General features: G+C 42.2%; 2 protein-coding genes across 4 annotated transcripts in view; one reads left to right on the forward strand and one right to left on the reverse strand.

Moving 5' to 3' along the window:
- The window catches only part of camkk2 (calcium/calmodulin-dependent protein kinase kinase 2), a 37045-nt gene that overhangs the window by 3964 nt on the left and 18327 nt on the right, over positions 1-14754 (forward strand). For 2 of the 3 annotated variants that reach the window (XM_076284777.1, XM_076284779.1), the window contains exons 1-3: positions 9324-9422; positions 13156-13248; positions 13576-14283. In XM_076284777.1, coding sequence (XP_076140892.1) covers positions 13633-14283 — 651 coding nt within the window. In that variant the 5' untranslated portion in view covers positions 9324-9422; positions 13156-13248; positions 13576-13632. Of the gene's footprint in view, positions 1-9323; positions 9423-13155; positions 13249-13575; positions 14284-14754 lie in introns of those variants that run through there. The other variant, XM_076284778.1, reaches the window with a different exon arrangement.
- On the reverse strand, positions 2492-3460 carry LOC143122661 (testis-specific serine/threonine-protein kinase 1-like). Its single transcript, XM_076283443.1, has one exon. The coding sequence runs from the start codon at positions 3458-3460 to the stop codon at positions 2492-2494; it is 969 nt and encodes a 322-aa protein (XP_076139558.1).

Raw genomic sequence — 14754 nt, forward strand, 5'->3', positions numbered from 1 at the left:
ATGATGGAAGGGTTATACTGTAAGAAATTCTCCTTTTGATCAATTTGCTTATCAGACTGCAAAAGAAAGATACAAATCCATCAATTTAATTCAAGTAACTTAATTCAGAGAAAAAAACAATGCTTTATCAGGAAATTATTATTTTTAACAAAATCCCAGGTGCTATAATTATATTGGCACCTTAGAATGAAAGTTACGGTCCTTAATTATGATTGGCTAAATCGTGTTCGATGTCATTGTAAAACCTAGCACAGCCCCAACTGCCACAACTGCAACATGTTACTAATGCTGACCTGGCTTTCCATTTATTGAGTCTGAATAATTTGTGTTGTTGAATAATTAATGATAAACTTACCTATGCTAATTATGAAAGCATATCTGAATACTGCCAAATTAGTGTTATTAAGACTTAAAAGACAAACATTTCCATTAACATCTCCTCAAAACATTTAATAATCCACATTACAGCCTCACTACAGCCATTACATACATACAAGTAACTGTCGGCCTGCTATTGTGGTTATAGGCATAGCACTTGATTTCTAGTGAGTGGTCAGCATTTGAGCAATTATTTGAACAGCCAATCAACTTGGACAGCCCTCTGTGCTGCATCTAAAAACAAAGTTTTGCTTTTTGAGCACATGGACAGCTAAGATCATGATAATATGCTGAATTTGATATTAATGACTTTATCTTACACCCGGCGCAACGTGGCGCCAAGCGCAACGCAAGTCTTGTTCCTATCTTACACCCAAGGCATGAATGAATTGCTCGCGAGTGATGAATTGCTCGCGAGCTGCATGTGGCTTTTTGCCTCCTCTTGTGTGCTTGCAGCTGCTCAACTGATTTTTTTTTTTTTAAATATATTTCTGATAAATCAAAATGCATTTCATTATTTGATAGTAAGGCCAATAGTTAGGCTACCAATAATTAGATTAAAATAATGTTCCCTCAGGTGATGATAGGAATATAGCCCCCCCAAAAACATAAGCAGATATATTTCTTTCTTTAGCCAGGGTTAATGCTACTGCGATCAGGAAAACATAGCCTGAAGCTAAGCGCAAATAGAAAGAGAAACACAGGACATTCAAAAGATGGATTTGTCTTCATAACGTGGATTTGTAGCATAACGTGTCTGTAACCAAAATAACACAGTTAAAAACGTGTTCTACACATTAGTTTCCTACTTGGTATTCCAGACTTAATTGATACATAAAGCTTCAAACCTGAAAATTTCTCAAGACTTTTCCAAAAGACCCGACCTTCACAGGGATGGATTACTGCACGGGCCTACCGGGCCCAGGGGCCCAAGAGGTCAGGGGGCCCTGAAGCCCAAGCCTTTGCATGGAATCATTGCCTCAATATCAACAAATCAGGATGTAGACTATGAATCTGATTGAATTTAGTATTGGCCATCCCCAAAATGCACCAGAATACAGGAAATCACATCAAACAAATGAAAAAAATTCTGGGGGAGGACCCCCAAACCCCCCCTCCCACACATGCGACAATTAGTGGGGGGCCCTTAATACATCTGGGCCCAGGGGCCCGAAAGTTCATAATCCGTCCATGGACCTTCACAAGTAGAAGGTAAAGGTAGGCTATATTAACATCAGTCAGAGAAGCAGACTTGTTTTCTTTTTGTTCATTTTCTTTTCAAAAACGAATGGAACACCAAATAGTCACATTGTCATATCAGTTATTATATTGGAGCATCGCTCATGCTAATAAATCATTCAGTGAGGGGGGATTTGTGTTGGTCTCAGATATTTCTGTTGGTGGCTACCTTGCTACACATTCCTGAAAAGGATAATTTGTAGCATCTTCCAAGTGTCTCACTTTAAATGAAAAAGAGAAGAGCTATGTCTTATGAGCTTATGTCTCATTAAGTCATTGTAAGTCAGTGTGGGCATCTTTCGTGTTGTGCGGCTCTTTTAAGTGGGGTGTAATTTGTTTTGGCTCTGCATAACCCCCGGCATTGTTATTTAGAAAGATGAGTTTTCTACATGGAGAAAACCACAAGAAACAACACACAGAAACCACATCTTAGACCCTTTCAACTGCATAAACATGTACATTCCTAAATCATTTTTGGTGACAGACACATTCAGCATAACTTGGAGACAAACAAATACACAAACTACAAACAAACTAGTAGTAATATAATTTGCCTATACTTTTTTAAAGAAACATAAAACATGGCCTGAACTCTTTACCTGCAAGATAATCCTCAGTCACTCCAGTAGCATGGATTTCCAGCCTGGCAATGAAACATTTGGGAAATTTTAACAGAATACACTGGGGAAATTTCACATGAAAATAATATAGTTTTTTTTATAAGTTTTCTACTTAGGCCAAACAATTTTTATTCTGAGCATTTCCAGTAATAAGATAACACTAGACTCAGACTAACATAAAGTAGCCTACTGAGGATAATTTACTACTTCTGACAATAGTCAGAACGACCACATTTTGCAGCTTACCCGAAAGTTCACTTTGCTGCACACTGCAGAGATAAGTCTGCCTCAAGATCTGGTTTGGCCTCGGTGACCTTGTCGCAGTTGCCATCTCGTTGGAGGGAGCCTTTCGCGGTGGATTGTCCATCCGGGTTATTTATTCTGCCCTCCGCAGCGTCGCATTCTACATGTAGCCAAGGATGCTCCAAACACTCAACAACTTTAAGACGCTTCTTTGGATCAGGATGAAGCATCCTGTAAATAAGGTCTTTGCACAGGGGCGATATTACTATTGACTTCGGAAATGTCAACCGATGCTTTTTTTGATCCTTGATCATTCTCTTGACGTTTGAGTCATCGAATGGCATGGATCCGCATACCATAACGAACAAAACGATACCCATGCTCCAGACGTCGTAAAGTTTAGGGTCATAAGGAATGCCTTGTAGCACTTCAGGTGCAGCGTAGCCCTCAGAGCCACAGAACGTTTTACTGAGCTCCATCGCTCCATCACTGTCGGTGAGCCTCCGACTGAATCCAAAATCAGCTATCTTCAAATTAAAATCTTTGTCCAGGAGAAGATTTTCGCATTTGATGTCTCGATGAACTATGTCCTGGTCATGGATAAATTTGATGGCTCTCGCCATCTGACGAAAAAGTTTCTTGCAGAATTCTGGTGGTAACGCACCTCGGAATTCGATGAATTCCAGCAGGTTGCCTTGCACGCCGAGCTCCATCACCATGTACACCTTCCCACTTGAGGTTTCAAATATTTCATAGGTTTTCACGATGTTCCTGTGGTTCAGGCATGCCAGGATATCAAGTTCACGGGGTAGGAAATTGTCCAAGAAGTCTTTGGGTGCCCTCTGCTTGTTGATTATCTTAACAGCGACATTCATTTTAAGACGGTCAGAATAAGCTGATTTGACCTTTGCATAAGACCCTTCCCCTATACTAATACCTTGGGTATAGCCCCGTTTTTTCAAAACCTGGGAATCGTCCATGGTGGGGCACCTGCGATGGATGCTTGGTCCTGTCAACTGGGCATGACACCCAGATTTAAGATGACAACAAAGACAGTTGAAATTACTTGCTCTTAATTCAGTTTAATCCATTCTGATGTTTACATGACGTAGGATATTGAACACTACGTCATAACTGACTGTTGAACTGTGAAACAGAGATGGAGGGAAGTCGGACAAATTGAATGCATCAAATTTTAAAACTCTTTCATTGTCTTTATGTTGGCTACAATTTTAGCAATTGGCGTCAATTTGTGCATTGGCATTTTGTGTTAACTGTATTTGTTACTATTGTATAAATTATTGTATTTGCATCCACTTGTATTTGTTTTATTTTATTAATCTATCAATGGCAACCGACAACTAGTGGTTCCAATGCCATTTATAATTATATTAATGACTGGATCTTGTAGCAGTTTGAAATGTAGGCCATAACCTCATCACCAAATAATGGACCCTATGCTGTTAGAGCACTGCCAATGCCAGTTGTAATCTGTTTGTGTCTGCTTATGCAAGATTGATGTAGGCCTACATAAGTTATTGCATTTTTGTATATATATATTATATATAAGCATTGTATAAGCCATTGTTTTTAGGGGTTAAAACATTTCCATTAGTGGAATTTGCACAAAATGTGCCTTACCCAAAGTGAAATATGAAACAACTTAACAGCATTTTCTGGCCATCACCCAACAGTCATTCTGAATGTAACAGTGGCATATTTCGGAGGGAAATTCAGAGTCTGCGGTTTGCTGAATTGGTACAATGAGAAATTTGTTTTTAAGTTGCCATGGTATTGGATTTGAAAGTAAATAAATAATTAATCTTTTTTATTTTTTTTATTTCCTGAAGGAAATACAAGTGCAGGCAAAGCAAAAGGTTAAAAGGTTATTTAAATTGCATGATGTAATTCAGTGCATTTACAGTATGAATGACAGAGGATACAGAAAAAGAAGAAATTAGTAGTTTTCAGTGATAGCTCACGTGTCCTTTACAAGACCTGTGCAACACAATTTTAACCAAGTTTATAAATTAAGCAGTTCAAATTCCGTTAAACGCAGAAAGATCCTGGAAGAATAATTAGAAAAATAAGAAGACTCTGTATAACAGACATTGCTTTGCTTTGCATACACTTGTAATACAAATAATAAGAAGACACTGTATCACAATACACATTGCTTTGCATGCACTGCAATAAAAATAAGACTGTATTACAATACACATTGCTTTGCATGCTCTGTAAATACATTTTCTTAATCTCTGTAATATTAAGCTTTGAATATTTGTTAGATTGTTTGTTTATGGATCTCTTAATTTATAGTAAGTAAAAGTAAGTAAAGTTTATTTTCAGATCACATTTAACCACAGCTTGCACTGACCAAAGAGCTGTACATAGTGCATTAGCTAAAGAATAATAAACATAAAATAAAATAGATAAGTAAATGAATACACATACAGATCAGTGATTTAAGCTAAGACAACATCAATAGACAACACTTAATTACAGACATAATAGGGTAAGACAATTAAAACACAGGGAAGGCCAATACAAAAAGGTGCGTTTTGAGCCTGATTTTGAATAGTGTAATTGAAGGGGCATTTCTGATGTCAAGTGGCAGTTGGTTCCACAGCTGAGGGCCGGCAACAGAAAAGGCTTTCACCTTTGTCACCTTTTTGCTGGATGATCTGAGGGACCTGGGGGCTACATGGTGATGAAGGATATCAACTATGTAGCTGAGGGCCAGGTCATGAAGAGCCTTAAAAAGTAACAGCAGTATTTTAAATTGTATCCTTGACTGGACTGGAAGCCAGTGCAAGGAGGCTAGGACAGGTGTAATGCTTTTTTGTGTTGGTGAGCAGCCTAGCTGCTGCAATTTGGACCATCTGAAGCCGTGCCACCAGTGTCAGAGGGAGACCAAAGTAGAGAGAGTTACAACAGTCTAAACGGGAGGTTATGAAAGCGTGGATGACTTCTTCCAGATCATTATATGATAGAACAGACTTGAATTTGGAGATTATTCTTAATTGATAAAAACTATTGAACTAATTGGCTCTGAATAGGGCTTAATCAGAGTCCAAATTTGTACCCTTCTTGAATGAACAAATATTTGTGTAATTTTTGTGTAATATGTGTGTGTAATATTATTTAAAATTACATTTGTGTATGAAATTGGCTGTATTGAGTTCAGTGGTGGACGAAGTACACAAATCCTATACTTGAGTGAAAGTAGAGATACACATACCGTAGTTGAATGTTACTCCAGTAAAAGTAGAAGTCCTCCTTTTACACTTCCAGTGGAAGTACTTTTACTTTCGAGACTTGACAAATACTGTTGCATTTACTATTGTTGAAATGATTTGGCACAGACATAGGCATTTATTGAGCCTTTCTCATTCATTCAAGGACAAAATCAATTGTAGTAGAAAGAACTAAAAACAAACTAATGTGATGTCTCATCGTAAATACTTCAAAGTAACCACTTTTTGCTTTGTTGAATGCTTCACTTTTGGAACATTTTGCAGACAGTTTGTCCAATGACCCACATGCACTGAATTCAAGCCACGGTACACTGAAGACAGTAAAGCATGGTGGTGCACAATTCATGTTATGGCGATGTTTCTCATACTGTGGTGTTGGACCTATTTATCGCACACCAGAGATCATGGATCAGTTTCAATACATCAAAATATTTGAAGAGGTCATGTTGTTTTATGCTGAAGAGGAAATGCCTTTGAAATGGGTGTTTCAACAAGACAATGACCCAAAACACACCAGTAAGCAAGCAAAGTCTTGGTTCCAGACGAACAAGATTGACGTTATGGAGTGGCCAGCCCGATCCCCAGACCTCAATCCTAGAAAACTTGTGGGGTGACATAAAAAATGCTAAGGCAAAACCCAGAAATGTAGAGGAATTGTGGAATGTAGTTCAATGGGCTGGAATACCTGTTCACAGTTGCCAGTAGTTGGTCGACTCCATGCAACACAGATGTGAAGCAATTCTCAGAAATAATGGTAAAGCAACTAGATATTAGTGCAGTGATTCAAAGTAAAGCAAAATCTTGAGACATTTTTCAGTTTATACAGTAAATGTTTGAGTTTGTAAAGAAAAATGCAAACACTGTTATTTTTTATAACAGCCTAACATTTCTTTTTCTTCACGTTCGGTAAAGGTATAACACAAACTTGATCAATTCTGGTCATGTTTTGATTTGAAATTTACAGTTTTTCTCAGTCGCTTTGATGCTTTTCTCAGATCAGAATGAAAATTCTCATAACTATTAGTTCAACCTCCACAACATTCAGTCATTTGTGCACATCATAGTAGCAATTTCTCCTTCCTCTGAACAAATTGGAAATGCTTTTGAACATGTATCAGTTGCTTTGTCATGTCAGTCAAAATTAACTATACTTATGGATGCTGAATAGTCGTTCCCAATAAAACTAATAGTCTTCATTTCATTGCTTGAGTCATTACATACAAAATTGGTGAACTAGTTATCAAATTCTGTCACAATGCTGTAGAATTGCAAAGAGCATACAGTAAAACTGTGAAACGTACATATTCAGTGTCTTGTACTCACTTACTCCCCTAACTACAGCAATTTGTAACTTTACTGTAATTTTTAAATGGCTGTACAAGCACTAATAGTGCTGTCTTGAGCATTTTCAGGTAGTGTCACCGAGTTCTGACCTTTTTTGCATGGGAAAACACTGAGAGCATAAACTGTCGTAATGAAAACATGACAAAGCCATTTGACTATCTTGTTCATAAACAATGGTGTCAAGACTTCTCATTTTGATGACACTGGCAGTTTCATTGACATAAATACTTGCTTTTGAGGAATGGACTCTCCATTTTGAGCAAGTGATGTGCTTTTGCAGGTTATCCACTAGGTTTTGCAGTTTGCACTATTGTTTTGAGAAATGCACTAACTGCTGTGCAAATGTTAATAGTGATGTGAGAAAAGCACCTGAAAAAAGCGACTGAGAAAAACTGTAATGTGCAGTGCATTGATATTATGGAATTAACAGCTATTCTAAAGATTTTGAGCTTTATTCAATTTAAAACACACTGCTATTATTCTGCACATAACTGTATAATGGTATCTGTGGGATAAATTGTAGTTTTGGCCATATTGTGTTACGCATAGAGGAAGTAGTAAGTTGACATTTTACTCAGCTAAAGTGCCACATGGTGGCCTTCATGTGAATTACAAGTGTTTTTTAAACCGCAGCAGTTGTCTATGCTGCTCTGCAGACGTTATTTATTGAGTGATTTCCATGTTTTGGGAGCCCTCAATGTGATCATATACGGGCCTCTTGCCACAAGGTGTCTGTAAAAATAATTTATTGATGAGTTGATAATCATGAGGGGCAAATAGATTATGTTTTTCTTTTATTATAAGGAACCTAAAAGACAGACGTTGTAGAAGAATTTGCATGTAAGTGGCTGTTGATTGATGTGACTGATCTTTTTGTTTTTGTTATTGTTTTACTTTTTGTGTGATTTTACATGCACAGGGTGGTGCTGTTGTGACAGTCAAATTTCCTTGGGAGGGAATGAAATATTTTGCATCTTCTACACGTACTTATTAACTGTCTATGGAAGATACGTCAGGTCATTTGCATGCACTGTGGGTCCTTCTCGCTGCCATAGGGAGCCCACAGAGAGGTGCCCCTCTCAGCATCTCCCTCTTCTTAATGCTGCCTGCCCAGCAAACCATGCAGAGAACGTTGATGGCAGTCCACAGGCAAAGCGTCAGCAAGAGTTTCCTACAGACAAATGACATCAGCCTCATCAGCCAAGACACTGCCCCTTCCTGGAAAAAAAGTGGTTTGCTGAATAGTCCAGTCTATCCATCCAGCTGCAATCCCAGGTACTTTCAGGGGGGTATTCCAAGTTCGTGGTTTAGTGTCAAACCTGGGTAAGTTAACTCAGAGTAAGGGGTAAACCTCCTAATAGAAGAGCTTTGGCTTCATTCTCCAAACAAAACAATGCTATAGAGCTCTTGTTGGTTTACCACTTACTCTGAGTTAACTTACCCAGGTTTGCCACTAAACCATGTAGCCTACTTGGAATACCCCCCAGGTCTCGACTGACTCCATATCAACTACAGTCTCAAAGGTGCGGCCCCTCAGCCTGACATTATGAGGTCCATCTTATCTCTGTCAGCTTGTCTCTCAGTAGGAGGGACTACATGGTGTTGAAGGTGCTGGAGAAGTTAAAGACCATAATCCTCACAGCACTGTTCCCCCGGTCCAGCTGAGAGTGTAACAATAGGATGCCATCTGAAACCATATCCATCGCCTGGCGAGCTAACTGCATTATGTTGAGTGCAGGTGGCCCTGGGGTATAAAGAGATGGAGCAGGAACTGTTCCAAAATCTTTGTCATGTCATGTAAAGGCAACGGGTCTGCCCTGAAGCTGAACTATATGGGTGTGCCTGAGAACTGGGAAATATCTGGGATATGCTACAGTAGGACAGGCCTGCAGGGGCCCTCCTGTCACAGGCTCAGGTTATACAGGTATACACACAGGTTTAGGTATGCCCAGGTATAAACCTCTGCCCTCTTTCCCCAACAACTGAAGGGGCCAATAGGCTACTTGTAAGCTACCATATGCAGACTTATGATCTGCTGTAATCTTAACAAATGTAGCAGAGTTAAAATAATACTTTATTTTAGACAACACGTAGGCCACTTTTATCGTATACAAAGGGTACCCTGAGATACAGTCTTCCCAATCCGTATCATCCACTGGTACAAGAGGCTGTGTGTGTTACGTCGAGCAGGGTTGGTTTGCTTACATGATGCATGCAGCCTATCAGAGCAGTGCTGCTTCTCCCATTCTCCCTGTAGGGACATCTACAAGGCACAAGCTACCCTGCGAAGTAGAACGATAGATACACGCTGCTTTGACGAGTACACGGGTATGCCAATAAGGTAACATTATTATTAACATTAATGATAACAACAATGTCAAATTGCCACGCTATTTTGTGTCTAGTCATTTTGTTAAAGCTGCACAGTCTGGTTTGTAACGCGTAGGCGAAACATAGTCGTTGCTACATTAGGCTACAATACGCGTTTGACATGTGGAACTAACATTAACGTAAGCTGGGCACATCACATGTTAAAATGTGGTAGTTTTGCCCCTCGTCGAAATGTTCTAGCCTAGATATAATCAAACGTGCTAATATTACCACCATGCTCATATACAACAACAGCAAGTTGCCGAGTCTAATGTGCGGAAATGGGGGTGACTTATCTTGACGATTGAAGTATAAGATAGAAACATTGTCTTCGTACAACACAGCAGCTGCTGATGCAACCCAGTCTGCTGGGGAATATTGTCGGTGCTATGGATTGGTTGCATCTGGGATGTGCTGTAACGTTACTGGTAGCAAACCTTTGGTTGTGTGATTTCAGATTGTGTATTTTAGGCCCTTAGGTGACGTTTAGTAGTATGCTATTGCATAATTAATGAATTTGCTTTCCCTTCGTAAATATGAGATCGCATGAACATAGCCTATATTTCATAATCAAATCGAAACTACTAAAAAATGTAGGAAACGCCGATTGTTTTGATGTTCGAAACCTATAGCCTACTGTACTGTACGACATTGTTGATGTGTCCGTCAGGTCCTAGGGTCCCATGTGTTTTCCTTACTTGGCGAGTGACAGAAACGGGTCATTGACAGTATTTCCTCATCTGGGTACCATCTAAAATGGTGCCTCGGCGTTGATGCTTGTTTCCAGTGTTAACGTCCAAGCCCCTCAGATTTAGCGTAGAATAAATCTCTTCCCGGGTCGGGTTGCGTCTTAAATCACTGGTTGTAGTCACGATTTTTAGAGCCCCTTAATTAACAATGTGTTTTCTTGTCATAAGGAACTTTCTTTCTGGTCTGTGACGCGAGTGAGTGCTGTTGCCAATATTTCATTTGATAGTTTTTGAGGTGTGTGATAAATTAAGGTAACTGACTGACTGAATGAATAGTAGTCAGATTATTCTTACTTTTTACTGTTTTACTCTTGAGCCTACTGCTCACATTGACTTGTATGGCAGTGTTTCCCCTGTTGTCATTCCACAGCATCTGACGCAGATCAGAAGCCTGTGCATGCCTCGTTTAATGCAAATGTTTAGAAGATTCCTCAGCTCCAGATGGTGCCATGGCCTGCCTTTACGCACGGATTAGGCCCACTGCCCTTAGACCCCCACCCTTTCCCCCACTATCTATCCCAATACCACCCCCACCCTGCCTCGCCTTTCTCACTGTACGAGGGGGGCTTAGTCACGTGCTTAGCGTCTACTGTAAACCGCTGGCATCTGGAGCACAGAAGCATCTGTTTTGTTTCTGGGGCAAGATTGGAAGCCATGGTGGGCAGGCCCCCAGTGCTTCATTGGAGGTCATCATCACTACTGTCATTGTCATCAGGGCTTTAGGCTGGGTTCAGGGTTTTATCATGCCCACCCAAGCACTTGCTCACTCCCACTCCCACACATAGGCCTACCCCTAGATCAGTACAGATCTGTTTGTCATTGTTTTTTGTAATCTGCAAGGCCAATGCATTTTCAACTTTTGCAATATTAGTAAGAGACTCAGTCCCCCCCCCCTTCCTGGCATAATATTTCTGTGTGTGTGTGTGTGTGTGTAAGATGGAGGAGTGCTTTTGTTGGCTAAGTATGGAGTGATCTTGAGCAGGGATTAAGCGTTCATATTTTGTGCATTCTAACTGAAATAGTCGCGAACTGTGCCATGCCATCCATCAAAGATCAAACTAGGTCAGGCAGAGAAAGCAACTGCTCTCAGATTAAAATAGCTCACTTGGGAAGCTACAGCGCTGGGCTATGTCTTGTCCAGCATCTTATACAGTGCATGCCCCCAAATCCTTTACTCTTATTTATCACAACTACCATACTTGAGAGGGAAGAGAGAAAATAAGATAGCTTACAGGCTGGACAGCAGGCAGTGTAGGTTGCGTTGTCCATAGAGGATTGTGTTATTGTTTGAAAGGAGAGAGAGCTAGAGCAAGAAAGAGTGGTGTGTGGGAGCGAAAAACAGACCACACTGAAAGAATTCACAGGCCTGCAGTTTCTCATTTTGAGAAAATATTTTTTTTGTCTGGCTTTGGAGTCAGCACATGGCTTGCAGGTCCAGGAAGTTGAAGGAAAAGGGTATACCTTAACCGTATCCTGGAGGTCATGGATGCCAAGTATGTCAGACATGGCAGGATGGTCTTTGATGCATATTGGAAAAACTTGCTTGCTGTTGTTATGAATATGCATATGAGATCTCAAATATTGTTGCTTCCCTTTTCAATGTATATCAATTAAATAATAATAATAATAATAATAATAAAAACTTTTCACATTGGTGGTGTAATCAGAAGGGTTGCCACATAATTATACTCGGACAGATATCTTTTGGCCTGACCTTGTACTGTAGAGAGCTCCGTGCCTGTGGGTCAATATTAGAGGAAGCCAAAAAGGTCTCAATTACTGGCATGTCCTCATTAGTCTGTTCCTTCCCTAATCCCTCTCCTCACTCCTGCTGCCTTGGCTCTGTGGCTTTCCACACACTGTGGGTTGGGACACACTGCAGGGGGGGGTGGGGGCTGTAGGGGCCCACATCAGCCTAGGCTACACTATCATGTCTGTGAAGATACGGCCACGACTGGCTTTAAGGATGGAGGCAGGGGGGGATTCAGTGTCACTGCTGTGTGTGTCTGTTTTTGTGTTGTGTCTGTGTATGTTTCAGTGGTAGGGAAGGGGGTGTGTTTAGTGTGTAGGAGTTTTGGGGTAGGGGTGCTCGACAGGATCATGAGAACGTCCAGACTTGGTTCAAACAGGCCAAGCATGATTGGTGTGTGTGTGTGTGTGTGTGTGTGTGTGTGTGTGTGTGTGTGTGTGTGTGTGTGTGTGTGTGTGTGTGTGTGTGTGTGTGTGTGTGTGTGTGTGTGTGTGTGTGTGTGTGTGTGTGTGTGTGTGTGTGTGTGTGTGTCTCTGTGTGTGTGTGTGTCTCTGTGTGTGTGTGTCTCTGTGTGTGTGTGTCTCTCTGTGTGTGTGTGTCTCTGTGTGTGTGTGTATGTGTGTGTGTGTGTGTGAGGGGGGGTGTTTCTGGGTGAGCTGAGACAGCCATTCACACTCTGCTCTATGTGGGAGGCTTGATGAGAGAGAGAGAGAGAGAGAGAGAGAGAGAGAGAGAGAGAGAGAGAGAGAGAGAGAGAGAGAGAGAGAGAGAGAGAGAGAGAGAGAGAGAGAGAGAGAGAGAGAGAGAGAGAGAGAGAGAGAGAGAGAGAGAGAGAGAGAGAGAGAGAGAGAGAGAGAGAAATAGAAATAGAAAGTGTGAGAGATGGATAAAGAGGACTAAGTAAGTGGTGGATAATGAAAGAAGAGACTCCCAGAGAGAGAGAGAGATAGAAAGAGAGATGAAAACAGAGATTGGCTTAAAAGGATCGAGGACGACAGGGAGAGAGAGAAAAAAAGAAAGGATAGCCTCGGTGAGGAGGAGTGCTGAAACGAGGCCATGGTTGGAGGAGAGTGGGGGGGGGGGGGGGTGTCTGAGTGTGTAGGCCTGCCCGCTCCATCTCTCCTTCCTGGTGGCTTGTGGAGTGATGAATGTGTCTGTTCTTCCAGCAAGGTCTTTATTTTTCTGTATCTCTCTGGCCCACACAGCTCCCACACACTGTTTTCTTCCCAAACGCGACGCAGTAACAGCCCACGGCCAGCGCTGCGCGGCTCAAGGCTGGGCCATATGCAGAAAGCAAGGTAAAAAGCACCACGGAGATTCTTGGGAAGATTAGCTTGCTCTCTGTAGGCGTTGTGAACTCATTTGAAATGTGTGTGCGTGTGTATGTGACTGTTTGTTGTGTGTGTGTGTGTGTGTGTGTGTGAGTGTCTGTGTCTGTGTAGTCGTGATGTAACGGTGCATGTGCAGTTACATTTATTCTGTGCCCTTTGATGTGCCAGCTGTGGGAGATTTGTGTCTGTGTGAATTTTTTAACTTGGAAGTTCTTTCTATTTGACTGCCGGTTCTTTCTTTCTTTCTTTCTTTCTTTCTTTCTTTCTTTCTTTCTTTCTTTCTTTCTTTCTCAGTTTGGCCCAGTGAGTTCCTGATGGAGGGGCAGCCTCAGGGCTTTTGGTTAGGACGCCATGTTTCCCTGTGTCTCCTCCTGGCCCTCTTCTGATTCGCCGGCCTCTGCCGGCGGCGCCAGTGGCAACCATGCCCCGTCTCCCCTGGCGTCCCCGACTGCCCCTCACGTGCCACTCGTGTCTGCCCAGCAGCAGCCCCCTCAGCCTCTGCCTGACCTGCTGTGCAGCTGTTCAGTAGCGCCCCCTGCCCACCACCCGCCACCGGTGCACATGGAGTCCCTCATCGTGGTGACCGAGTATGAGCCCAGTGGGCCGTCCGAGGACAGGATGGGCGCCGATGACGAGGACGAACCGGAGGACATGGACAGCTCGGAGACGCCCGACCCTCCAGGGTCAGCGGCGGCTGCGGGGGCGTCTGTGCCGGCGTTCCGGATGGCCTCGTGTGACCTCTTGTCGCACGCGGTGGGCCGGCCTGAGGCGCTCTTCCCCGAGCCGCAGGAAACGCGTGGGCGCCTGCACCTGTCTGACAGGAAGCTGTCGCTGCAGGAACGCTCGCAGACGCTGTCCTCGCCATGCGGCTCGCCTGGCATCAATGGGCGCTACATCTACCCGTCGCTGCCCTACTCGCCCATCACCTCGCCGCATTCGTCCCCACGCCTGCCGCGTCGCCCCACCGTCGAGTCCCACCGGGTCTCCATCACTGACCTGCAGGTACAGCACAGGGATTACCCATAATGACCTTAATACCAAAGATTCTAGAGCGGAGCTCTGTTCTAGAATCTTTGCTTAATACACTCTTCTCACGTAACATATGGATCAGGACGACATAAAAGGCAAACCGGCTACGCAAAAATACAGTTCGGTTGCACCCAAAAGAGGTGACATTTAGGTGATGGCACACTCTAACAGAGCAGTAGAGTTCACTTTATATTTCAACTTAAGCCAGGTTAGACAAGTCTACTACCACTTAAATATTTACAGTTGTCCATACCTCAACATTTCATATAGCTAAACACATGGAACATCCAGATATTCATGACATACCTGTACACTTGCTGTTAAACAACAGTTGCAGAGTGATACTGAAATATGTCATTGTTCCCCACTCTTTACCATGAAGGCTACTAACTGAGAGAATGAACCAGAGGTGAGACTGCAGTTAGGACCTCTGTGTGATAGAGA

This window comes from Alosa pseudoharengus, unplaced genomic scaffold (genome assembly GCF_046254945.1).
Source record: "Alosa pseudoharengus isolate Yale_2024_CS ecotype anadromous, Long Island Sound unplaced genomic scaffold, YU_APseudo_1.1 YU_APseudo_1.1_scf_14, whole genome shotgun sequence".
Taxonomy (NCBI): domain Eukaryota; kingdom Metazoa; phylum Chordata; class Actinopteri; order Clupeiformes; family Clupeidae; genus Alosa; species Alosa pseudoharengus.